This window comes from Typopeltis vanoorti, chromosome 17 (genome assembly GCF_054136105.1).
Source record: "Typopeltis vanoorti isolate ZY-2024b chromosome 17, IOZ_Tvanoo_1.0, whole genome shotgun sequence".
NCBI lineage: Eukaryota > Metazoa > Arthropoda > Arachnida > Uropygi > Thelyphonidae > Typopeltis > Typopeltis vanoorti.
This window is the reverse complement of record NC_143565.1, coordinates 82,306,701-82,333,371: the sequence shown is the minus strand read 5'-3', so window position 1 is coordinate 82,333,371 and position 26,671 is coordinate 82,306,701. Positions and strand designations below refer to the sequence as shown.

The following is a 26,671-nucleotide window of genomic DNA, read 5'->3' as shown; positions in this document are numbered from 1 at the left end:
TTAGGGGATTTCAAAAACGAATGTTCCAAATTTGGTTTGAATGACACCCAAATTCGGAAATTTCATTCGAAAGGCTGATGCAGCAATGCAGCTTCATTATTAAACCCAAGACATTTAGTGAGATGGAAACACTGTAACCTCAAGCTGTAAAAGGAGACTGTACTCATCCTGAAGTGACCAAGAATATGAATGGAGCAGAACCATATTCCAAAAGTCTGAATGCTGAAAATATACAAATAGTTGAAAGGAAGCTATCAGATAAGGAACAAGAACTCACAAGAAAAATTATTGAGCAAATGAACAGCAACCAGGAACGAGTTAGGCTTCCAGTACTGAGACAAGTACCTCAACAAAAACTGAAGGAACTCCTACAAGAGGCCAATAAAGCTGCAAGGGCTATTCCTACCGGAACTATTGGGCAAACAAATCAACTTATGTACTGAATAGCCTACGTTGTAACATCTGAATTAGGATATAAGATTAGTGAACCCAAAAGCAATAAGATTCAGGAACCAAAATGGAAGCATCGACTGGAGAATAAAATTCTTAAACTCAGAGCAGACGTGAGCAATTTGAAAAACCTTAAGGAAAAGAAGTTGAAAAACACGAAAATCCAAAATAACCTCATAAAAGATATACTGGAACACGACCTATTGATGAAGTATTAGGGGAAGTGAAGCAAAAAATAGTTGCAGTTGCAGCTAAAATAAGAAGATACAGTGCATGCATTGAACAGTACAAGCAAAATTCGATGTTTCGTGCAAATCAGCACCAGTTTTACGAGAAAATTGATTGCTGCAGGAATGATAATCTTAAAGAAAATATAAATATAAATACCAGAGACAATGCACTTAAATTTTGGAAACCTATGGGACAACCCTAAGAGGCACAATAACAAGGCAAAGTGGATTGAACAAATTACAAATGAATCTCAAGAACGAAAAATGGACTGAAATGGTTCAAAAGCAAGCTAAAAAGATAAAAAAATTGGTCACCACCCGGGAAGGTGGAATTACATGGCTACTGGTTGAAATATCTAACAGGCTTACACAAAAGACTTGCTAACCAATTTTATGATGCTTTAGAAGGAAAAAGCAAAGAAGAGTGGCTCATAGCAGAGAAAATGTTTTTGATCATAAAGGATAAAGAAAAAAAAAAGTCCAAACCCAGAAAACTTCCGACCAATAACCTGCCTGCCAACAACTTTTAAGCTACTCACAGGCATACTAGCTGATAAAATATACATCTATCTTAAAGCAAATTCTCTTTTCCCATTTGAGCAAAAAGGTAACAGGAAAAATTCAAGAGGCACAAAAGACCAATTGCTGATTTACAAAATGATTCTGAAAAATTGCAAATGTAGAAAAACCAACCTTCATATGGCTTGGATAGATTATAAAAAAGCATTAGATTTGGTGCCTCATAGTTGGATTTAAAAATGCACAGAACTATTCGGTATTAGCAAAAATGTACAAAAATTTTTGCAATCCAGCATGAAAAACTGGAAAACGTTGGTTCTGAATAGAGAAGAAATTGGAGAGGTAAACATCAAAAGGGGTATCCTTTCAAGGAGACTCATTATTGCCTCTATTGTTTATCTTGTCATTGATCCCCTTAACTAGAATTTTAAATAAAACTCTGCTCATGGTTATCAAACTGCACAAAAAAAGTGCAAAGATATCTCACCTTTTATACATGGACGATCTGAAGTTGTATGCAAAATCAGAGAATGAACTCGGATCATTGCTTAATACCGTGCACATATTCAGTCAAGATATATCAATGGATTTTGGCTTAGACAAATGTGCAATTGCTGGAATAACAAGAGGAAGGGTTTGAAGATCTGAACGAAATCAAGCTGCTCAATAGTGAAATAATCAAGGCAATAAAATTTGAAGATAGCTACAAATATTCGGCAATTTTAGAAGCATCAGAAATTCTACACAATAAGATCAAAGAACTAGAGCAGAATACATAAAACGACTAAGAAAACTCCTTAAGTCAATGCTTAATGCTGGAAATTTGATAAAAGCAATTAATACCTGGGCCATACCTGTTCTGAGATATTCAGTAGGCACTGTTGAATGGACCCAGCTAGAGGTGGAAGATTAAGACCGAAAAACTTGAAAATTAATGACAATGCCCTCAATTCTCACACTGACATTTATTGAAGAAGAAAAACGAAATTTGAATGATTATCTGCAACAAACAATGGAAAAATTAATAATTGAGGTAAGAAAAGAGGGTTTATTTAAAAAAATGGAGTCAAAATTGGAATACAAAACCAACCAAGTAAAAGTGAGAACTGAAAGATGGAAAAATAAGGCACTGCATGGAAAATACCTTCACAGCATAGAGGACAGCAACTTGATCTGGCTATGGTTGAGAAATGGAGCACTAAAGAAAGAAACATAATCGGTAAATTTTGCTCTGCAAGAACAGGAAGAAGACAGTAAATGTAGATTGTGCAAAGAAAAGGAAGAAACGGTAGACCACATTATAAGTAGATGCAGCAAAATTGCACAAATTGAGTACCGTAAAAGGCATGATAACGTAGCTAAGGTAATTCATTGGCATTTATGTAAAAAGTTTGGGTTTCAAGTATCTAAAGACTATTGGAGGCATAAAGTTCATCAGCAAGTGGTTGAGAATGAAAAAGCTAAAATACTCTGGGATTTCAAAATCCAGACTGACAAAAAGCTTGGAATGTAATACACCCGATATAACAGTGGTAGAAAAAAGTGATAACAAGGGTGTTAAGTTTATCGAAATATCAGTACCAGGAGATAGTCGGATTGACGACAAAGAAAATTAGAAAATTACAAAGTATTGTGATTTGCAAGTCGAAGTTGAATCTGGCAAAAGAAAACGAAAGTTCTTCCCATAATAATAGGTGCTTTAGGCACCATCCCTAAAACATCTAGAAGCACTCGAGTTAGATGGATTAAAAATTGGGCAGCTGCAAAAGGCTGCTTTGTTTGGCACATATATATATATATATATATATATATATATCATCAGTCATTGTCGATCCACTGCTGGATGCCTTTCCAAGATTACTCCAAAACTGTCTGTTCTGTCCATGGCTCTCCTTTTCTATATCACTCCTGCAAATCTGATGATATCATCAATCCATGATTTAGGTTGGCGTCGTGGTCGTTTTTCCTCTTGTGGAATCCAATCCAGTACTTCTTTTGTCCATCGCTGATCTTGTCTTCGAGCAATATGCCTGGCCCATTGCCACTTCAGATGTTTCACTCTTCCTATGATGTCAGAGACTCATAGGAAGAGTGAAACATCTGAAGTGGCAATTACAAAATTACAAAAGGAATACATGGATTTCTTATCCATGTATTCCTTTTGTAATCCAATCTTGTGATACCAATCATACTTCCTTCCATACTAAATTGTGTTGTTCTTAATTTTTGAATTTCCTTAGCATGCTGTATCCTTGTTTCTATATATATATTCTATTCTATTCCCTCAGCCATACGGCTGGTGGGGGTAGCTATATGCCACCAAACTAGGGAAATGATAATGAGCAAGGTTTCCCCGTTGCCTTCCTTGCTGTAGTATATTTTATGACTGTAGCCATGTATGTTCAGGAGACCAGTTTGTCTGTTTTTGAGGGAGGAAAAACCCTCCACCTCCATATGAGACCGGTTAACTCACCTTTAGTTGAAAGAGACCACATAAAGGTTCCTCACGTCACTGACAGGAATCGAATCCAGGTCTTTCTGACCAAAGGGCTTCGTCTATACTAGCTGAGTTACAGAGGCTCCATATAAATGTGTGTGTAGGTATAGCTGGACTGGTTGGCCAAGTGGTTAGTGTATCCACTCTCCAGCCAAAAGGCTGCGGGTTCGAATCCCACTGTGACCATCTGTGGAAATGCTAATAGTCATGGCAGTGAGTGCAGAGGTAGATGCCGTTGGTGTAGTTGCGGTTAATTGTAGTTTGTGGAGACAGAGCCGTAGAGTAGGCATCCTCCCTCGATAGTCTTTGGACTACCTGGAGGTCCAATAATAATAATAATAATATATATATATATATATATATATATATATGTACTGAGGTTGATTTACTCGGTTGTTAAACATATTTTTTAAAAGAATTGAATGATATAAACCGAGAGTAAAGGAAAAAGATTTAATGATATGTATCACACGACTAGTTTCGGCTTTTTACAGCCTTCTTCAGGTGTTTTCATATAAGAAAAAACATTAAACATTGAAGATAAAAACTATGAACATCGCAAGAAAGTCACTATACATATTTAACGTGAAAACGTATACGTATTCAAAGCTGTTCTTTCGTTGGCCACATTGTTGGGTGAGCGCATGCGTATAGCATCTCGTGAGCGGCAGTATGTGATCACAGCAGAATGACAGTCTGGGAGGTTGTAGCTTAAATTATTATTTAAATGTACAAGGTTTACGATGATTTCTCTAGATTCAACAATTTTTCTCTCCAATTCATCATGGCAAACGAAAATGTTGTTAGATCTATCCCAAAGGATTGTATGACTATGGTTTTGATAATCAGAATCAGCAGAAAAAAGGATATGGCTGGATAAAGCACTGGCACGTGTTCTCTTGTAAGTGATGTCCCTCCTGTGCTCCACCATACGCAATTCAATAGACTTATCTGTCTGGTCAAAGTAAGGAATGTTGCAGTGACACCATATCTTGTATACACCGGGATATCTTAGATTGTGATGGCTAGGCTTTGGACTGCTCACTAGAGAGCGGATCTTAGGAAGCGGAATGAATAAAGTTCTAATGTTATAATTTTTGAGAACCTTGGCTAATTTTTGAGAGACTGAGCTTATGTATGGTATAGATATATTGCCTTTAACATTATTCATTTCTTCAGTATGGCGACTAGGAGGATTAAATATCCAATTCATGGCTGCGTTTGAAACTAATGGTTCCCTGCCTTTCCTGGACGTGAAACTGACCAGTTCTTCTGAAAAACTTAAAATTTCGATCTATAGAAAATCTACACACGCCAATAGATAACTCCATAGTCAGCCCCATCATTTCCCTCCTCAGAAACTTGGAATTATTTCTACTTTGGGACATAGAGCTTGCTCTCTTCTTGACGACCCAGATGAACTTCATAAAGAAATCAATTTTCTTAGATCTACTTTCAGACTGAATGGTTATTCTCAAAAAATTATAAAAAATACCTTTTTAATCCTCCTAGTCACCATACTGAAGAAATAAATAATGTTAAAGGCAATATATCTATACCATACATAAGCTCAGTCTCTCAAAAATTAGCCAAGGTTCTCAAAAAATATAACATTAGAACTTTATTCATTCCGTTTCCTAAGATCCGCTCTCTAGTGAGCAGTCCAAAGCCTAGCCATCACAATCTAAAATATCCTGGTGTATACAAGATATGGTGTCACTGCAACATTCCTTACTTTGGCCAGACAGATAAGTCTATTGAATTGCGTATGCAGGAGCACAGGAGGGACATCGCTTACAAGAGAACCAGTGCTTTATCCAGCCATATCCTTTTTTCGACCGATTCTGATGATGAAAACCATAGTCATACAATCCTTTGGGATAAATCTAACAACATTTTCCATTGCCATGATGAATTGGAGAGAAAAATTGTAGAACCTAGAAAAATCATCCTCAACCCTGTACATTTAAACAATAATTTAAGCTACAATCTCCCAGACTGTCATACTGCTATGATCAAATACTAGCACTCACGAGATGCTATATGCATGCAACAATGTGGCCAAAGAAGGAACAGCTTTGAATATGTATACAACGTTTTCACTTTAAATATGTATAGTGACTTTCCTGTGCTGTTCACAGTTTTTATCTTCAATGTTTAATGTTCTTTCTTTTCTTATATGAAAACACCTGAAGAAGGCTGTAAAAAGCCGAAACTAGTCGTGTGATACCATTAAACCTTTTTCCTTTACTCTCAGTTTATGTCATTCAATTCTGTAAAAAAAAAATATATATATATATAAAAGCACCTCTGCAGCACAACTGGAAGAACAACAGGACACTGAGTGCTTCAATTGGAAAGTACCAGAGTTCGATTCTTGTCGTTTGTATTTAAGAATTTAGTGACACAAAACACGCATGTTGAAATGATTATTTTACTAATTATTAATAAAATAACAATTGATGTTTCGACTCCTGTATCGAGGTCATCATCATCAGGATACACGTGTATAGGAACCAAGCTACATGCTGTTGCACTCTAATAAAGGTAAATTAAAACTACGTTGTTAACTAATCTTTTTCTTAGCCTGACCTCTAGTGATAAAAAAATTATATACACACACATATATATATATATATATAAAATAAAATAAAAAACAATAAACTCTGCTAAAGTCCTCACATACTAAGATTCTTCTGGAATTGTACAGTTCATATTGTTATACTAAGATTTTCTTCTGGATTTGTACAGTTCAGGTTGCTATTGAATGTTCTGGGGGAAAAAAAAACTTCACAAGTCTTCTTGTATTGAAATATATCTTTGTGGTTGCTATGAAGGTTGCAGATGGGTCCTCCACATTCTTGGAATGGTTAGACCATAATTTTTATTCATATTTGGATTATGTTTGAGCATTTTACATGCCTCTTTGAATTTCCTCTCGAACCAGGATTTGGTACGGCATAGGGACTTGGTACCTTTCCAATCAATTCTGCGGTATGTTTGGAGTGTGTGGTCAGAAAGGCTGGTTTTTCCAAAATGGAGGTATTTAATATGTCGTCTGTGTTCGTCCTTCCTGATTGGGATGGTTTGCCCTGTTTCCCCTATGTCGTGATGAGAGGGATCCTAATATGGTTTTTTTTTAAAACTGAAGGTGAGTTAGCCAATTTGTATATGGCAGTAGCAAGTTTTTATCTCCTGGAAATTCAGACAAAAAATGCTGCTACTGCTGGTGGTATTAGTTGGAGCATTAAGTAGAGGAGATGATGAGTTATGTAGGATGGAGTAGAGTTCTTCCTGCAATGAGTTCTTGGAGGTGTCACGTAATAATATGTATTGGCCACTTTGTGCAAAAACATGCCCATCTGATGTGCAAAACATGGACTGCCATGAGATGTATTAATGTTATAACTAATTTTTACCCAGTATAATTACCAGTGCTGAATCAAAAAAGTTTATTATTATTATACGGGTATCTGTATATAATAATAACACACTCTAGCGATCAAAGCTATAAACATGTTTGTTACTTTTATTCAAAGGCGTGTCCTGTAAAAATTGATCTTATTACTTAATGGGCATGTTGTGTATATGTAATAGAATATTCCAGCTTGATTACAGTCTCTTTTCTATGGGGGGGAGGAACTGCCTCCAAGTTTGTTTGCAAAAATTTAAAAAGAAGGTTAACTTTAAAGTCCAAAAAAAGTTATGTCAGGTACCAAATAAAAATGTTTAGTAATGTAAAAACAGAGTAGACAATTTAGTACAAGATATGAATTTTGTCAATTTTATTACCAATTCTATAGTAAGACTATTTTAATAGTAACCATCGTACACATAGTAGACAATCATTAAGGCATGATGAAATAACCTATATGTTCAAGTGACTGCAACAACTTCAAAGTTCAAGTTTTCTGAGGAAGAACAGTAGCAAACAGAAATGCTTTTCTCATTGACTGGTACCATTCTTGTATTGCCAGAAGTTCTGCAGCCTCCAGAGTTCTTACAGGTTAGGACATAAGAATGGTAATTTTTTTTATATAATTCATCATGCTCATATCTTACTCTTTCCTGGTTTAAACATTAGCATCTCTAATTTTAAATTTTAATTGAGGGCCCTCAATTACCATATTATTTTATCACTTTAGTTATCAAGAAATAACAATAGACAAAATCCAAGAAAGAAAACTGTGATGGCTTAGCCATGTGACCAGAAAGGGAACAGAGAGAGATTACCAAACTAAAGGCCCTGTATACAATGATAAAAGGCAAAAGATCCAAAGGGATGGATCTAATCTAATTAGATCCAGAATTAGATGGATAGACAAAATAAAAGATGACCTGAAAACCAAATCACAACCAAACCAAAGACACCTAACTGGACAGAATTATTTGGACTCTCAGACAGAAGAGGAAAGAGTTCATTTGGCCTCATCATCATCTACATAGATGACGGAAAAGAGAAGAAGTAGTTATCAAAATACTATTCTCTCTCTCTTGAAAATGGAGTGAACTGTAAAAAAAAAAAAGAAATCAAATTATAGATGTTCCTGCAGTTCTTCCAATTGGATGTTTGATGCTTTATATACCTACATACGAGTATAAATGTTTTTTTTTTTTCTCTTTTTTTAAGTATTCAATCATTTATTTTTTACTCTTCTATTTGCTAATGTCATATGGCACACCACCCGTGATCCTAAAAAAAAATTGCCTTGATAATTTATGAGAGATGCTCTTGAGATGGCTATAAAGCAAAATTGGCCCATTATTTTTTTTTCATCCCTTCACCCTAGACAGCCTTTTGAAAGTAAACAAAACAAATTTTTTTTTCTTGCAATTTTCTGTCTGTTGACTGAAAAGTGCAACAGCTCTCAAGAGCATTTATCATCAAAATTTCAAATTATTTGTTTGGTCCCTCACACTTCAAAGTCAACATTCTTTTTCTTTAATAATCTGGAAATGCTGAGACAATTTTTTAATTTTTATTTTTTATAGAAGAGCTGCAATCAAGGTATTTTTGGACATACATATTCCACTACATTTATGCATGAAACATACAAAAAAAAATCAAAATGATGAATTCAACCTAAAGTTTGGAGAAGAGCACTTGGAAACAACTAAACACAGGTACCTGCCACCTCGGAAAAAACTAGTTTGAAAATACAAATAAAATTCAAAAATTACACACCTTGAGCTAATGTCATATGGCATTAGCTCAAGGTGTGTAATTCACTCACATCCTAAACAACAGTAGAAAAAAAAAAAAAACAGAAATAACTTGTAATTTTTTAAAACCCTCCAAAATTGTAAAAATTCTGCAGATCCACTGAGTAAATATGGCTAATGTAATTAATATGATGCCAGAAAAAATCTAAAAAAATATGTTTTCTTCCAGTTGAAGGATAGGGTAACCAAATAACTCACTTTCATCAATCAGTTTAATTTTTAAATGACTTCACATGATTTCAACCTCTCTCCTGAATCCAAGCCAAAAAGAGGTTGCCAGGATGATTTTCACTTCATGAAAAACAGTTGAGAAATTATGGGAATATGACAAGGACAAAACACTACAGTTATATGAGGTAAATGGAACATCATTATACAGGGAAATACATAGTCTATATTTAAGTCGTAAGTCAGCAGTTTAGAATTGAAGAGAATTGAAGGAACATGGTTTGATGTAAAATCAGGGGTAAAACAAGGATGCATGTTAATAATCCACTCTTATTCATCATCTAATTGGATCACATTATGAAAGAGAGTGGTATTAAACCTGATATTAGAATCAAAGATACCAAACTTAGCTCTTTCTGTTTATTAACCTTTAAACAGATGCTGTTGTACTCCTAAACACATCCAGTGCAAGGTCTCCAGGATTCTTTAACTAAACTGAATAACAGCTATAATAAATTTGGCATGAAAATCAGCAATGAAAAGACCAAAATAGGAACATATAGGAATAGCAAGAACATAGAAAATTTCAGCTCCATTCTCAATGGAGAATCTATAGAAAAAAATAAAAGTATTTCAGCTATTTAGGCACAGTTTTTAGTGAAAATGGCAAGTTAAATCTGGAAAGAGACAACAAATTTAAGCAAAGCTGGTATGGTGGGGAGCCAGTTGAATAAATTTATATGGAATAAGTGAAAAACTAAACTAGCAGTATACTAGTTTAGTTTTCAAGACAGTATTCAAAACTTTTAAGTTATGGATCTGAGAGTTGGGTTAAAAATAAAGCACTCGATCAAAGATTAAAAACTACAGATATGAGAGTTCTTTAGAGGCCTGAACAGATGGTAGCAATGGCAAAATAGTTAAAAATAAAGATATTAGGAAGGAATCTGACATTGTTTGTATTCAAGAATGTGTGAGCAGGACCAATCTAAGGTGGTATGGTCACTTCAATAGACTGAGTGAGGAACGGTTAGCAAAACAGGTGTTTGATACCAAGATGGCAGTAAAACGACCTATAGGAAGACCAAGGTCTAGGTTGATTGATTCAGTCAAATGTGCTTTAGAACGAAATGTTAGATATGACAATATTGGAGTGCTGACAAACAATAGACTAATTTGGAGGAATTGTTGTTAGGAGATTATTAATAATGTAAACTTAATCATGCAGTGCTGTCATAGTAGCCTGAACACCTCTTCAGGGTATATATCAAGAATTTAATGATGATTTCACATGGAATGATCCTTATCAGTTTCTCTGGAAGCAGTGGCAAGTGAAAAAACAAACTAAACACATTTCACTGTATTTTTAGAATGGATATAAAGAAATCTGTAATACTTTTAATCTGTAACCTTTCCTCTCCCAAATCTGTAGAAATTAATGGTTCAAATTCTGCATATTTCATTAGCAGGTATGAAATAAGCTAATTACTGTTATCAACTGGCTGACTACTTTGCAGCATGCAAAAGCACTTTCTAGAGATAAAATGATGAGTGAGAACCCTATCCTCTTTGGTCATATTCTATGATGACAAAAATACATATGCATGCACTGTATGTCCACAAAGTAACTTGCAGCTGCCATTACTAAAATGAAAGTTTCAGGGTGATTAGTAATTGGTGTATTCTAATGAAACAAAGTGTAACTCCATCATTATTAATTATTCAATAAGAACTGATTAAAAGAATTTAAAATGTGTTTTGAATTATAATACTTATTTGATGTTTTCTTAAATTTCTGCTACTAGAGTTTATGGACTTCAACGAGCTAATGATTTACCAACATGGACAAGACATATAATTGGCAATGCTTGATCTAGGGAATTGTACTGTATATATTATACGATGGCCAACATAAAAAAAAAAATTAAAAAAATAAAAATATTCATAATCAAATTCCTGACATATACCTTCAAGGGATGTACAGGATATTACGATCATACTACACAAAAAAGTTACATCATTACTAGCTTCCTATCGAGAATTTTCCTCCAAATTAACCTGCTATCTGTCAACATTCCAGTATTATCAGATCTTATATTTCTGTCTTCTAAGGCACTTTTTACTGTATCAATTCGCCTAAATCTTGGTCTTCCTCTGGGTCTTTTTTCAGCAATCTTTGGCATCAAATATCTGCCAATCTGTTTAAATGGCATTACCATCTGAGCCCTCTTTTATCACAATCCTGCATGCTAACAAAGCCAAGTTCTTTCCTAAATCCCCATTTTTAATATGCTGCTGTTACCGATGCCATTTATTCAGTCCCATAATCTTAATCTGTGGAGACAAAATAAAATAAAAATCATCTTCTTACTATAATGGATTTTAAGCTAAGTGGCCTGTTCCTTCAGTCTAATGCTATCACTTTCTTGGTCTTCTCATTCTTCCTTTCCCATTTATTTTATATCCATATATATTATTTCTGGCAGTCTGCTATTGTTCATTTGATTTAGATGTTCTAATCATTTTTGTTTATATTTGCTTATATATAGTTAATTGGTTTCATATTCAGCGATTGTAAAATTTCATTTGCTTTATGATCCCACTTGTTATGCCCAATGAGAAATTTCATTTCTGCTGTTTGAATCCATTTTTCATTCTTTTTTTTATGGTCTATGTTTCACTTACACATAATAAAGTTGGTTTAGACAGGATATTATATAATCTGATTCTGGTGTAATTTTGAACTAGGAATGACCAAAATATATCATTTATTATGCTATTTACTTGTTTAAATCTGTTTGATATTTGTTTAATATTTCAATGTCTATATCTTTTTCAACTTCATATGATAAATCACATCCCAGGTAAAATAAACAAATTTATAAAATAAAAATAAAATAATAGAAATACATATATATTATAAAATAGAAACTAAAGAATTAAGTACATAAGTATAATAGTTGTGCAGTATTCAAAATTTCAAGGTTTTTTTCACTAATAATGTGACATGAATTTTTATTTCGGTTAGCACCTTTTAAAATTAAAAATGCAATAAACTGAGAAAAAGATTGTCATCATTCAAGATAAGGTTCATGTCTTTTGAGTAGTGCATTAGTTAGGCAGCTTCCAATAAATATCAGTCTGCTTAATTGGCAATTTGTTAGTGAAATTTTTCAAAAAATAAGCTGTTAAATTTGACTTTGTTTTAATGATATAAGAAAATTTATTGTGACAGTACATTATGTGCTGTATATGCAAATTGTAAGAGTTCTAAAAATCAGTTTTATTTATTGTAATAATAAACCATAGAAAAAAAAATCAGAGTTGTAGACAGGATTCCAAATTAATTTTAGAGGAGAGTGTCATTTATCAAAGACATATTGTTAAAAAGAGTTTCATGTTGGGAACTTATGTCCCCAGTATGAACTTATCTAATAATTTCTCAGAACTTCTCTGATACTGGGAAAAGTTTTGAGAACATGCACATTTTAGTAAGTCACTAAGACAGATAATTCTGAAAAGAAGGGAAGAAATCACAAACTTTCAATCTTCTTCTCTCCTCAACATATTGGTTGTTTTTTTAGTATGGGCTGTTTGTTGATAGTGGCCTTCTATTTTGTGCTGTTAGTTTGACTGTTTCCTAATTTTGTCCATTTTTGATGTCACTCATGTATTAGGTCCTTGGTCTCCCTCTAACATATCTTCCCTCCATCAAATTTGTAGTCCAGCTTGAGTGTCTTAATAGATGTCATATCATGTTATTTCTCCTTTTTTTCTTCTGCCTTTCTTAATACCTCTTCATTTGTAACTCATTCTGTCCATGTGATCTGCAGCATTCAGCATCAAAATCACATTTCAAATGCTAGAAGTCAAATCAAAAAGACAAATCTATGACTCGTTTTTGAAGAGTCCATGTCTCTGATCCATAGATGGCCACACTCCAGACAATTTTAATAAAGTGCTTCTTTGTTCTCAATGACATACTCTTTGATCTTAATCATGTTCTTTTCTTGTTAAATGCCTTTTTTTATTTTTCTCTTCTTTTTTGCTTGTGCTATTCTTATTCTCACATCTCTTCCACTTCTCTCATCTGTAATTAGGCTTTCTAGGTAGGTAAATTCTTTTACTTGCATTAATCTTTTCCCTTCTTTTTGATTTTTATGATTTTTTCACATCCCTTGTACATTTCATTACTTCTCTCTCCCCATTGATTTTCACCTTGCATTTTTCATTTAGGAGTTTATTCATCTCTGCAAGTGATTCTTGATGTTCTTTTTCATTTTCTGCTATTAAGGCTATGTCATCTGCAAATCTTATTGTATTATAAAGTCTACCATTGATCCTTATTCCACTGTTGAATTTTTCTTTGAATTCCTTCAGAGCCTCTTCAGTGTAAATATTAATAGTAGTGGCAAGAGTCCACACCCTTTCTTATTTCAGCTTCTTCCCCTGGTTTTCCTATGACAGTGGCTTGAGTTTTATATAGTTGATAAATTAGTCTGTATTGTAATCTATCTTCAGATTTTTAAGGACTATGAGCATTCTATTCCAGTCAATATTGTCAAAACTTTTTCTATATCAATGAATGCTGTGAGTATGAGTTGTGTTTATTCTAAGTGCTTTTTCTATGATCAGATGGAGAGTTAGTATAGCTTTTCTTCTCCCTCTATTTCTTCTGAAGCCAAATTGGTCATCAGGTAAATGTTCTTCTCTTTTTCTTTCAATTAGATAATTCTAGTTAGAATTTTAAGATTTTGGGGTAATAATCTTAAAATTACCAGTCTAAACAGTCTAAAGATCACCAAATGTTAAGGGTTAACATATGGTGATTGATCTTTCTACATTTTTGTATATCACCTGTAATAATAAATTATGTAGCATTTTTAAAGCAAATAAGGTACACAAAAGAAAAGCAGTTGGATTTCAAAATCAGCAACTTAAGAGCACAAAAACATATACCGCAGGGCACTAATATTAACACATAAGATCGCTTAGCATTAAAGAACATCAGAAATAACATCTGCTATCATTTTGGCAAGTAGAGGAGTGTCAGACACCTTTTCAGACAGGTTAAATGAAAGAAAGCTACGCAGCAATAAAAAAAAGCCATTACAAGTATCAGATACTATTTATGAAGTCAATATCAACAACGAAGCAATTTCTGAACAAACACTAAGCATGGCCGAATGATTTTGCCAAAATTATGGGATTATCATTTTAAACCCATCTTCATTTCAGTTAGCCACAGAGGGAACCGTATAGGATATTAATTCCTTTGACCATTACAATTTTCAATTATTCCCAAAATTATTTGAGTGTTAGTGACTAGCATTTGCTGACAAGAGGTTTTGTGCTCTGAGTATCTAGCTTGAGGGGGATCCCTTAAAAAACAAAACTAGATATTTGGAAACCTCATTTAAAAAATGCAAAGAACTGATTAGGGCTTCTGACCTAATGTCCAACCTTCACCTTCTTGTGGTGTACTCCATAAGTTCAGTTTCCATCAATATGGAAACTAAACAAACACGTTTCTGCTTTTGTTATTGGCTTAAAACAAAATGATGGTACAATATAATGAACGTTCAAGATGGAAAGGGTTGCTCAGTTAAATGGTCCCTCTGCTATTTTTTTTATCAGAACTAAGGCAAACAGTGAAAAATTAAGCAACCAGAACAAATTCAGCATTAGCAGGATGCACGATAGGCACCAACAATGTAAGAAGTTTCAATGAAAAAGTAGTGAAATTGGAAGAATACGAAATGTACCATGTTGACATAATTAGCATTACTGTAGCAAAAGATGAAAACAGGTAACAAATACATGATGCTATACTCAGGCAATATCGACCAGGGAGAGGAAGGAGAAGCTATAGTATTCAACACTACACATGAGTATTTTTTTTTAATGGTAGGCAATATCAATTAGAGTGATGTGGCATCAAAATGGAGAAGGGAACAATGAGACTTAGTTGATATTGATAGTCCAACTGAAGGTTCTACTAAGGAAGAAGTGGAGGAATTTTCAAATAATTAGAAGACAGCTGACAAAGAAAAAAAAAAAAAAGGGAAACTGGTCTTTGTTGGAGATTTAAAAACTGCAAAGGAAGAAATGAATATAGAAATCTAGACATACAGAAATGTTTAGAGAAAATTTGGAGAAAAGAACAAAGCTAATAATAATCTTAAGTACATGCTGGATTTCTGTTCAGGACATGGACTGGTCATTACTAATACCATATTTCGACATAAAGATGTGACAAATTTACGTGGAGAGAAGATATAAGAAATAAGTCTTGTAAACTATGTTATTGTCAATAGTGATATCTTCACTTAAGTGATTGCCATTTAGCTTTGAGAAGGATGGTGATGAATATTATATCAAAAATAAAAAGTGTTTAAGAAAATTTAAAAAAAGATATCACAGTTGAGCAGTTTTTGAAGATAAACTGAAGACTCAAATATGCAAATATTATCAAAGAGAAGTGAAAGAGATACAGGTGTATCATGGCTATTTCTGTAATGGGGATCGAACCGGTTGGTAACTCTTCAGGAGGCTTCACAATCAAATGCCAAATAATCCTGTTGCCGGTTAATTTGCTAAGAGACACTCTGAGGCCATGCTTGGATTGGAATCTGGGCATTCTTGGTGTGAAAGTGGTGGCTCCTTTTCTGTGTATGCCACGGAAAATTTTGGAGAAACTCAAGTAGCTGATCTTGATACTTCAGAGTCATCAGACTGAGTCGAGGCCTGCTTGTAAGATGGTTTCATTTCATCAGATTTTTCAATTAATGCTGGTGTATCCCAGGGCTCAGTGTTGTCATGTACACTCTTCTTCTCATACATTAAAATGATCTTCTTTCTCTGAAATCCAATCCTAGCTTTCTTGATGACAGTGATCTCCACTTCGTTTTTTTTTCTTCCCCCATTTTCAAAACCTTGTGCTCAGGTAATTCATGCCATATCTTCTTTAACCAATAACTTAAATCAGGGCTATCCAACTTTAGGTAATTCGAGGGCCTCATTTAGAAAAAAAAAATTTATCCAAGGGCAGCATCACTATGCGTATCTAGTAATTTGGTGAGCAGCAGCGACACAACCTCGAAGGCTGAACAAATGAACAACACTAATTGCGATTCACATTCCCCGTGAGTGCCTGGAGCATGCATGTTGGAACAAAACAGTGTATGCTTCTTTGACACATCTAATATTTGAAAAACACGTGGGTATATAGTGCTATATAAACACCAAATAAAATTATCAACATCAAGATTATCGATTAGTGATAGAATTAAAATATCTAATACGCATTAGATTCAAATTATTTTATTTTTTCACTCGTGAAAATCAAAACCTACAGGCAGGCTACACAAAATTGCACTGCAGGCAGCATGCGGCCTGCAGGCAGTGCTTTAGACAGCCCTGACTTAAATGCTGATCTCCTTGACATTCTCTAGTGGGGTAAAAAAAGGTGGTGAATTTTAATGCCACCAAAATGCAAGATATTCTGGCATAAACTGATCAGATTCAAAGCCTCTTCAGCAAAAAAAAAAACTTGATTTTTTTTTTTTTGGTTCCAAACAGTACTCCTCTCCTGTTTAACTCTTGACACTTTATAAAGTTCAAATTCACACAATCTTAAAATAATATTCCCATATTTGGGTTGGTGCAAGATTTCCATCAGAATGCTTGATTGTATTCAGAAGCAAGCTACTACTTGATTTAATTAACGACCCCCTTCCAGTCACTTTCCCCAGATGCTCTATTGCTGCATTATGTCTCTTCTATAGGTATATCCTTGAGTGCTTCTCCACTGAAGTGGCTGCAAGCAACCCCTCACTTTCCTCTAATTATATATGAGCAGCTGTTGGTCATCACCCCCTATACAGCTGAACTCGAAGCTCATCGACCTAACTTCTCATCCTCTGCCTTTGTTCCCTACACCCCTGTTCTCTGGTCAGAAGCCCAAATTCTGGATGATTGCAGTAGTGCTCTCATAATATACAATGTATATAAAAAAAATGGATATGAGAATTAGAGTAAATTCCCCAATGAGTGTTGGTCCTTGTAAGATTTATGCAAGTATACTTGAGAAAAGGTAAAGAAAAATTGTGGAAGGGAAGACTGGAGAAGAGCAAATTAGGTTCAGGCCAAAGAGAGGTTTATCAGGATCAGATTTTCACTTTAAGACAACTGAAAAATCATGGGAATATAACAAGAATCCATATTTAAGTTTTGTTGATCTAGAAAAGGCATATTACAAGGTATCAAGAGAAATGCTGTTCAAAATGGTGTAACTGGCTGACCATATTTTTGGTGGATGTTGGCAGAGCTCCCAGTCGGACCATAATATGATAACACACTAATTTGAAGAACAAGAATTTAATTTCCCCAGATGCTCTATTGCTGCATTATGTCTCTTCTGTAGGTATATCCTCGAGTGCTTCTCCACCAAAGTGGCTGCAACCAACTCTTCACTTTTCTCTAATCATATATGAGAAGAACAAGAACCCTTGTTGATATATGGAACAGAGAGGGAGGAGGAGGAGGAAGAGAATCCTTAAGAGAGTGGAGAAGTGAGGCTAACCCCAAATAAGATTTGAAAGTGGTGCAGACATATTTCTTTAAAGTTCTGGCTATTTTTTCTGAGATGCCCAGATATAAGGAATATAATAGCATTACTGTAGTGTATGTATGTTGAGAGGGATGTAAGGAGATGAGAATAAAAGATTACTAGTTCTTGGAACTTATCACATTACTGTTAAACTGGGAGATCTGGCAACATCCACCTTGGTGAACACAAGAAATATATCTGCTGCCAAAACTATGGTTAATCAAGTCTAGATGACCATGCCTTGGATACCTTGCAGAGGATCAGATGTAAAAAGATACTATGCTTTATCAGAGCAAATACAAACTTCACTCTTTCTGGAATCAGGAGCAGATTTAAAAAACCATCACCAGCAATTTCCTGATATTTACCCTCAGGGGATGTTCATGCTATGACAGCATTACAGGATTAATTAAGTTTACATTATTATTAATTTTGTATTGCCAATTTTTCTCCAAATTAGTCTATTACTTGTCAGCATTTCAAATTGTCATATCTAACATTTTGTTCTTCTATGGCACTTCTGACAATCAATGCACCTACACTTAGGTCTTTCTCTGAGTCTCTTTCCTGCCATCTTGGTATCAAATAGCTGTTTTCCTTACCTTTCCTCTCCATTTAAGTGGCCATACTGTTTAAGATTAGCTCTAATGACACATTCTTAAATGCTAACAATGTCAAGTTCATTTCTAATATGATTCTGCCATCTGTTCAGGTCCCTAATTTTTCTCAGAACTTTCATATTTGTAGTCTCTAATCTTTGGTCAAGTGCTTTATTTCTAATCCAACACTCGGATTCATAACTTAAAACTGGTTTGAACACTGCGTTGTGTATTGTTTAGTGTTTTGACTATTTTCTCTCTTATTCCATATAAATTTATTCCCCACTATAACAGCTTTGCTTATACTGTTATTACAATCAATTATGTCTTCAGAGGTTTGCCAGTGAGACTCCAACATTTGGTTCTTGTTTTGAAATTTCAAAATTTCATTATTTATAATAATGTTTGTATAGTTGAGTCTATAGTTTACCTGTAAAAGCTGCTTTAAAAAAAACCCAGTTGAATCTAAATATATATATATATATATGGTTGTGTTAAACTTCACAAGATTTGGGAAACTTTAATTCTTAGGCCTTGTGCCCAGCAACTAAGGTTAGCCAACAACACCAATAGAGAGCATCCCCCCCCCCCATAGGACTTTAGTGTTTTTGTATGAGTTATTACAATTTTCATATTGCATTCCTGAGATGTCTCCATGACAGACAAAATACAATTAAAATGTTACTTAATTATTTCTTTGTGCTTGTATTTATTCCATTAAATTTAATTATGAGTGTAGACCAGCACATAAGCTTAAACACGCAACACATAGTCTGTATTTGAGCTGTAAGTTGACATTTAGAATTGGAGGTATAGGAAGATGGTTAGATGTTTAATCAGGTGTGAGACAATGGTACACATCATCTCAAGTGTTATTTATCATTATATAGATCACATCATGAAATAAAGAAAGCAACATTAAACCTGATATCAATTGGAGATGTTAACTTCTCTCTGCTTTATGCAGATGATGTTATACTTCAAAATATATCCAGTACAAGCTAGCAGGATTCCTTAGGTAAACTGAATAACTGCTATAACAAATTAGGTTTGAAAATAAGCAATACAAAGACAACAACTATGAAAGTAGACAGGTACAATGAAAATATCAGCTGCTGCTGCTTCTTGAATGGGCAACCTAAAGGAGTAACACACTTCAGATATTTAAGACAAAATTTTTAGTGAAGATAGCAAATTAATAATAGGAATAGGCAACAAAATAAACAAAAACTGGTATGGTAGGGAGCTAATTGAATAAACTTATATATATTAAGAGAGAAATTAGCCAAAATACTAAACAAGTAGTACAGTATAGTTTGAACACACAAGATAATACACTTAAATCAATTTAACTTTGGAATCTTAGAGCTGGGTTAGAAATAAACATTTATAAAAGAAAAACTGGAGACCATAGATAGGATGTTCTTAGAAAAATTAGAAGAATGAACAGATGGCATAATGCAGAATCACATTAAAAAGTGAAGATATTAGGAAGAAACTTTATATTGTCAGCATTCAGGAATGTGTGAGCAGAGTTAATCTCAGGTAGTAGGTTATTTAAACAGAATGGAGAGAGAGATTAGAAAACAGATGTTTGATGGCTAGAAAAAGACCCAGAAGAAGATTAACATCCATGTGGAGTGATACACCAAGAAGTGCCTTAAGAAGACTGAAATATAAGATCTAATAATGTTGTAATCATGATATATAACAACTTGGGGAAAATGTCATTCAGAAGTTCGTAATAATGTAAACCTGTCATGTGGTACTGTCATAATATATGTATACCACTTGAGGATACTTATCACCAGCATAATGAATTTTTTTTTCTTATGATAATGCAAGTTAATATCAGTAAACAAATAAAAAGAATAATTAAAATGAAGTATCCAGAAGTGCAGATAAGAGCTACTGAATAAATGTAGTCAAAGAGACATCAAAAACAGCAATGTTACAAAATTGAAAAGGTCATTATTATTATTATTTTCAAATCTGTTCATATACTAACTGATCAAAAACAGTTCAGCAGGCAATCAAATTTTCGAGAGCTGCTATTCAATAGATATTTCTGGGAAAAGGTTTTATCACCATCCCCCCCCACTTCAAAACCCATTCATTAAGTGAGGCACTTTCTTATAGAGACAAATTTTTTTACTTTATTTATTTATTTATTATTTTTTTTATGGGCTTATCTCATTAAAATGGGTGGAAAGTGTGATAAACTTTTAATAACTTACAATATTTTAATACAAATTTATTAAAAATAATAAAGTTGTATAAAAAAGCTAACTTTACAAATTTACCTAGCATTTACATCTTGTAAATGCTAGGTAAATTTGGAGGAGGCAGATGTTTTTACTGTCTTTAATAATTTTTAACTTGACCTTGTATTTTCAGTTTAAAAGAAACTAACTGAAATTTACTTCTCGGCTGCAGGTAATCTACCAAGTAAAACTAAACTAGCTGTGCTATCAAGGGCCTGCACACCTTAATTTCTGCATAAATTTCAGTCAGTGCAAATGCACCAGCGAGTGTGCTGCTAGTGCATTTGCATGCAGTTGCTTTATTCCAAGCTCTGCATAGGAATCACATTTTAATCTTCATATGTAAGTCAAGGCATGCTTTGATGGCAATGGTTGCCTTATTTAATTTACTGTCACACTGGGAATGCCTTATTAGACTATTTCAAATAAATAACTGATAAAATAAAATAAAAAAAATTATTTCTTCATGAATTTTCCAAATGTGCAGCACACATTAGAACACCAAGAATATACACTCTGGTGAAAGTCAAATAACTTTTTTTTTTGAGAAGATTGTAAAAAAAAAAAAAAAATATTCTGATTAAAAAAAGCCTTTCTCTCTCCAATACAACTTGTCTTAAAATGATTACAAATACCAGTCTTGAGGAAAGAGTACTGTGCATACAAGATTTGATATTTATGAATCATTATTGTTTATACTTTTCCTCCTCATAGATAGTTATGAGTGGATAAATTATACATTTAAAAGGTATAATTTTAAATGTATACAGTTAAAATCAGTTTTGCATCACTTCCAATATTGAATCATTTAATATCAAGAAGAGGAATGGTGACAGATTCTGATGTAAATGAGGTTGAGAAAGAATTATTCTTCAAATGTTCTTAATTCACATAACTATCTGAGAGTGCATCTCATAAATTAACATTGAGAATAGGTGCTCTCAGAGCTCTCAAACTGCTAAGAACGTTTACATGAGCTCACATTATGTTTCACCATGATAATTAACAAAGCAGAATTCTAAACACATCAAATATTATAATGCATTGGGATTATTTCTCTTATAGGAGGATAAATGCTATAAGCTCTTGAATCAGCAGGATAGGAAAGCAAGTTGGTATTAGGGGAAACTACTAATGATTTGTATAGGCATTAAGGATGAAATACAATGTAATCACAATTCTAAATTGTAGTTTTTTCATAAGATTATACTAATAATATTTATAATCCATTATTTTCTACTGTCAATATTACGTTTCTAAATGAAGTAACATGAGCATGATGAAAAGTGAGGAAACAGAAACATGAATAGAGGCAAGTTGAGCATTTGAGAAGATAGTTGAACAAGGAATGCGTTCCAGCAGAGATTCATGTTTCGTAAGAGCATATTATGTGAAGGTATTTTTCACAAATGTTGTGGTTTCATTTCTTTTGTCAGATCCTAAGAGAAATTGTTATTTAAATCAAAGCAGAAAATTTCATAGTACAATGTTAAACATGCAAACTGAAAAAAAAATAAAAAAAATAAATAAAATAAAATAAAACAGAAAAAAGTAGTAAACAGCAAAGCTTGTGTTTTTTGTTTTTAATACTAAATGCATCCTACCTTGACTGTCTACTCAGAGTATTTTGACATCTCGATGCTTCCAAAGCTGGTCTTGTGAAATGAGAATGGATTCGATATTCATTCCATGGTTCTTGTGTATTGCTCTTGTTTTTTACTAATGCACTGTTAAGATTTAAAGCAACAAAAGATAGAGCACAAAAATACCCAAATAGCAGCTGTGACATTTTAAACATGATAAAACAACTGCCACTGCCAAATTAATTACCAACCAGACACAAGTAAAACATTTTAAGTGAAGCTATCAGATCTATATTTATATTGCTGTGCAAAGGACTAATACAGCTACTTTCCACTTTCTTATTTCATTATTAAAAACTAAAGCAATGTGTAAAAATCAAGAACACTAGTATAATTGGAAACATTAAGTATGAATTACTTAAATTCTTATAAAACTGAGTAATTATTCTGCATAAATTTGGTTTTCTGGAGAAAAGTGAAAAGATCATGTATATGAACACTATTAATATAGACAGTGTTCATATTAGTTACCAATTCACAGATATTTTAAATATAGGTTCATTCAACGACATGTACGAAACAATATTTAAGGATATGGAAGTCACATGATAGAATAGTAGGGAATGAAGAGAATGACTAATATCTCCTAAACCTCCGACAACCAAGCACACACAGGTGTGCACAACATACCAAATTAACACAGCAAGACATTATTTATGCTTACTAAATAGCTTAAGGAAATTACAACGTACAATAGAATATACATTAAAATAAATTTTAATACACTTCCAATATTTCGGCAACGTCACGTTGCCATTTTCACAGGAACTTAGAAACAAGACACATGCATGCAAGCACAATACACAGTAAATGAGGACAAAGTAGGAAGCTATTCTTTCTCCTAAAAGTCCTGATGGTGCCCCCTAACAGGCAATGTGGGTATTCTTGGCCGTTTGGGCTGAAGGTCTTCTGATGTAGGTTTCCCAAATTTGAGGCAGTCTCATGCAACCAAATTTATTGAGGTTTGGATTGTTTCTTAGGGCTGAGGTTGATTCCACGAATAGTGTTTTCGCATTTGAATTTACTACGGTGTATTATTGTGGCTTTCTTCCACCGTATTCTATGGCGGGTATCCAGAGCATGATCTGCAAGACCAGAGCAGCTATATTGGTGAAACCGGATGTAGTTCTTGTGTTCTGAAATTCTGATATTAGCTGTCCTACCTGTTTGGCCAAAGTAGGACAGCTTACAGCTGCAAGGGACCTGGTATACACCAGGTAAGTCTAGGGGAGGAGGTTGGTCTTTAGTGAAGCAGATAAGGGATGCCAATTTTCTATATGGTCTGTAACAAGAAGTCAAGTCATGTTTTTTTAGGATTTTTGTAATTTTTTCCGAGGTGCCTCGGATATAGGGAACGGTGATGGTAATCCTTGTTGTGAAGCAGGGGGGGGGGGGTTTGGTTTCAATATTTTTGGATTTTTTTGGGGGGGGATAGCCATTGGCTGAGAAAGTGTTGAGAATGTGGTTTAGTTCTGTGGTTAGTGCATTGTCATTTGAACAGATAAGTTTAGCCCTGTTGTGTAGTGCCTTAATGACTCCATATTGTTGTGGTGGTGGTGGTGGGGATTGTTGGTGGATGTATCTGCCTGTGTGGGTGGATTTTCTATAAACTGAGAAAACCAAGGTTCCATCAGGCTGGTGGGTGACTAGTGTGTCTAAGAAGGGAAGGCAATTGTTTTTTTCTTCTTCCAGGGTAAACTTGATTCTGGGGTGTTGGTTGTTTAAGTGTGTTAGGAAGGAGAGGAGTGCATCAGAGCCATGTGGCCAAATAGCGAACACATCATCAACATAGCGAAGCCATATGGTTGGTTTTTGTGAGGCAGAGTTTAAGGCTTTCTCTTCAAAAGTCTCCATAAAAAAGTTGGCCAAGGGTGGGGAGAGTGGTGAAGCAAGACATTAACCAAATGATTATTATTATATACGTATCTCCATGGAGTGTGAATAATGGGAGATCCATTATTCACACTACGTATCATACCTCTCCTTAAACTCATTCACTGATGAAGCATCCACAACCACCTCTGGCAACCCATTCACCACCCTCCAAGCAAAAAATCTAGTCCTAACACCCTTGCTAACCACACTCTTACACAGTTTCCACTGGTGATCCTTATTCTCTCCCTTCTTGCCCTGTACTAAAGACAGTCTTCAGGGTCAATCCTATAAAACCCCTTGAATAACTTAAATGCTTCTATCATGTCTCCTCTTTTTCACCTATTAGCTAATTTTTGAAGCCTGCAGACTGTCAATCTATTCTCATAGGGAGCATTCCACAGACTAGCTACAATCTTTGTCACTCACCTCTAGATCCTCTCCACAACTTTTTCATCCCCATAGAATATGGGATTCCAGATGTGGCCTTATTAAAGCCTTAAATAGAGGAACAATGACCTCTTTATCCCTGCTTGTTAGTGTATTCTTCAATAACTACGTAATCAGATGCACTGTTTTGGTTACCTTTTGCAATATGCCATCTAAACTTCAACTCCCTGTCCACAATTATAGCCGAATCCCTGGTCTCAGCAGTTTCCTACAGTTCAGTTCCATAAATACAGTACACAGCTTGTGATCTCTTCCCAAAGTGCATTACCTTACATTTGGCCACATTAAACTGACAGCCATTTACCTTTGCCCATATTGCTAGTCTGTCTTCATATAGGATCTCTGCATCACCTTCATTTACCATTGCTCTTCCAACATAGATAACATTAGACATATCCACAAGGAGATGTGTTTTGCATTATATAGGAGATACTGAGATAGGATTGTTGGTAGCTTGCTCCACCTTTGCAACGAGTTGCCCTGGTGTGTTACCACCTTAACCCAGTCCTGAAGATACTTTCAGGCGCAAACTTTGTTTGCTCACACTTGGATAAAGGATTAAACTAAATTTATTATTGCTCTTCCAAGTTTGGCATTGTCAGAAAACAACTGCATATTTCCTGTCAAATTATTTCCTATATCACTTATATACAAAATAAGCAACAGAGAACCAAGTACTGAGCCCCACGATACACCACTGGTCACTTGCCATCTTGTAATAGACTGAACTCCTCCATAAACCACTCTTTGATATCTGTCCATCAGCCACCCTCTAATCCAAATCACCAGATTCATATCATCCCCATTTGCTCCAATAGAGTTCTATGTGTAAATCTTGTTTTTGCAAAGTCTAGCAATATCACCGAGTAGCCATTTCCTTTATTTAACTACATTGTCACTTGATTATGAGAAGTAAGCAAATTACTTAAGTAAGACCTACCTTTCACAAAACCACATTGCCCTTATAGAGTACCATATTTCTATCCACCCAGTGCTTAATTCGGTCTTTCACCAATTTCAGTAATACCATAACTACCACTCCCAAGATGCTGATTGACCTCTAATTTGCTACTTCTATCTTGGAGCATTGTTTAGGCAATGGGACTAGTCTGCCCTTTTCCATTTCACTGGGACCTTCCCAGTACTGATGCTTACATTAAATCATTAAACAGCTTGGTCAGAGGAGCTGATAATTCCCTTGTACGTTCTCATAATACATGGTCCGATATGCCATCTCCCATGGCTGTGTTCGTATTGAGGTTCGCAATATTTTAAGCACCTCCAATACTCCAATCTCCTATTAGTTAATGTCACTTCTGGCATTGCAATGTCACCACCTATATGGTACACCCCTGCAAAATGCTCACTCAGTAATTCAACTATTTCATTTGGTCCTGTTACCTCTCCACTATCAGCACTTTTTAAAGTCATCCTTCCATAGTTAGTTATTGCTTCTTTTACTTGCCACATAGGGAATGAACTCTTTAGCGGTTTCTTTTAGCCTCATCAGCTAGCTTTCTCTCATAATTAACTTTGGCCTTTCTTACCACACAGGTCATCCTTCTTGCCTGTGCCTTATAGTTTTATATTGCTCATGTGTATGCTGATCACCTTTCTGTTTATGATCCCTCCAGAATCTTTTATTTGTACACAACTCATGCTTAATGAAGCTATTCATCCATCTAACTCCTACCTGATTTATCCTTCTGATTCTAGGTATACATTCAGATACTGCTTTCTTCAAGCACTCTTTGACCACCTCAGATGCACCACTAACATCTCTCCCCTCCAACTTATGCCATGGCTCTGCTGAAAGCTGACTCCTCACACCGTCATAATCATCAACGTAATTCCACATCTAATGTGTTCCTTCTTAATAGAAAATTCTGCATGTTTGGCAATCTCCCAGGTGAAAACTACATGATCACTTTCTCCAAGTGGAGGCAGCATAGCTATATTGGTAAGTGCTATATGATCTGATCATTGCATCAGAGCCAGCAGTCTTGAACATCATGTCCCCTCCATGTGCCTCAGGGAATTATCTCTCAGCAGCTGTATAAATTCTATTTCTTTGATCATTCCTCCTCCCAATCTATGTTCTCCATAGTTGAAATCCCCAATAATAATCACACGACCTGTACTCAT

The 26,671-nt window shown here is 34.6% G+C and overlaps 1 protein-coding gene across 3 annotated transcripts in view; it reads right to left on the bottom strand.

Annotated features, from left to right (window-relative positions):
- The window catches only part of Patronin (calmodulin-regulated spectrin-associated protein patronin), a 358,788-nt gene that overhangs the window by 83,867 nt on the left and 248,250 nt on the right, over window positions 1-26,671 (bottom strand). For 2 of the 3 annotated variants that reach the window (XM_090407071.1, XM_090407072.1), the window contains exon 15: window positions 22,166-22,288. The exons of the other annotated variant lie outside the window; for it this stretch is intronic. In XM_090407071.1, coding sequence (XP_090263197.1) covers window positions 22,166-22,288 — 123 coding nt within the window. The remainder of the gene's footprint in view (window positions 1-22,165; window positions 22,289-26,671) is intronic. 3 annotated transcript variants of the gene reach the window in all.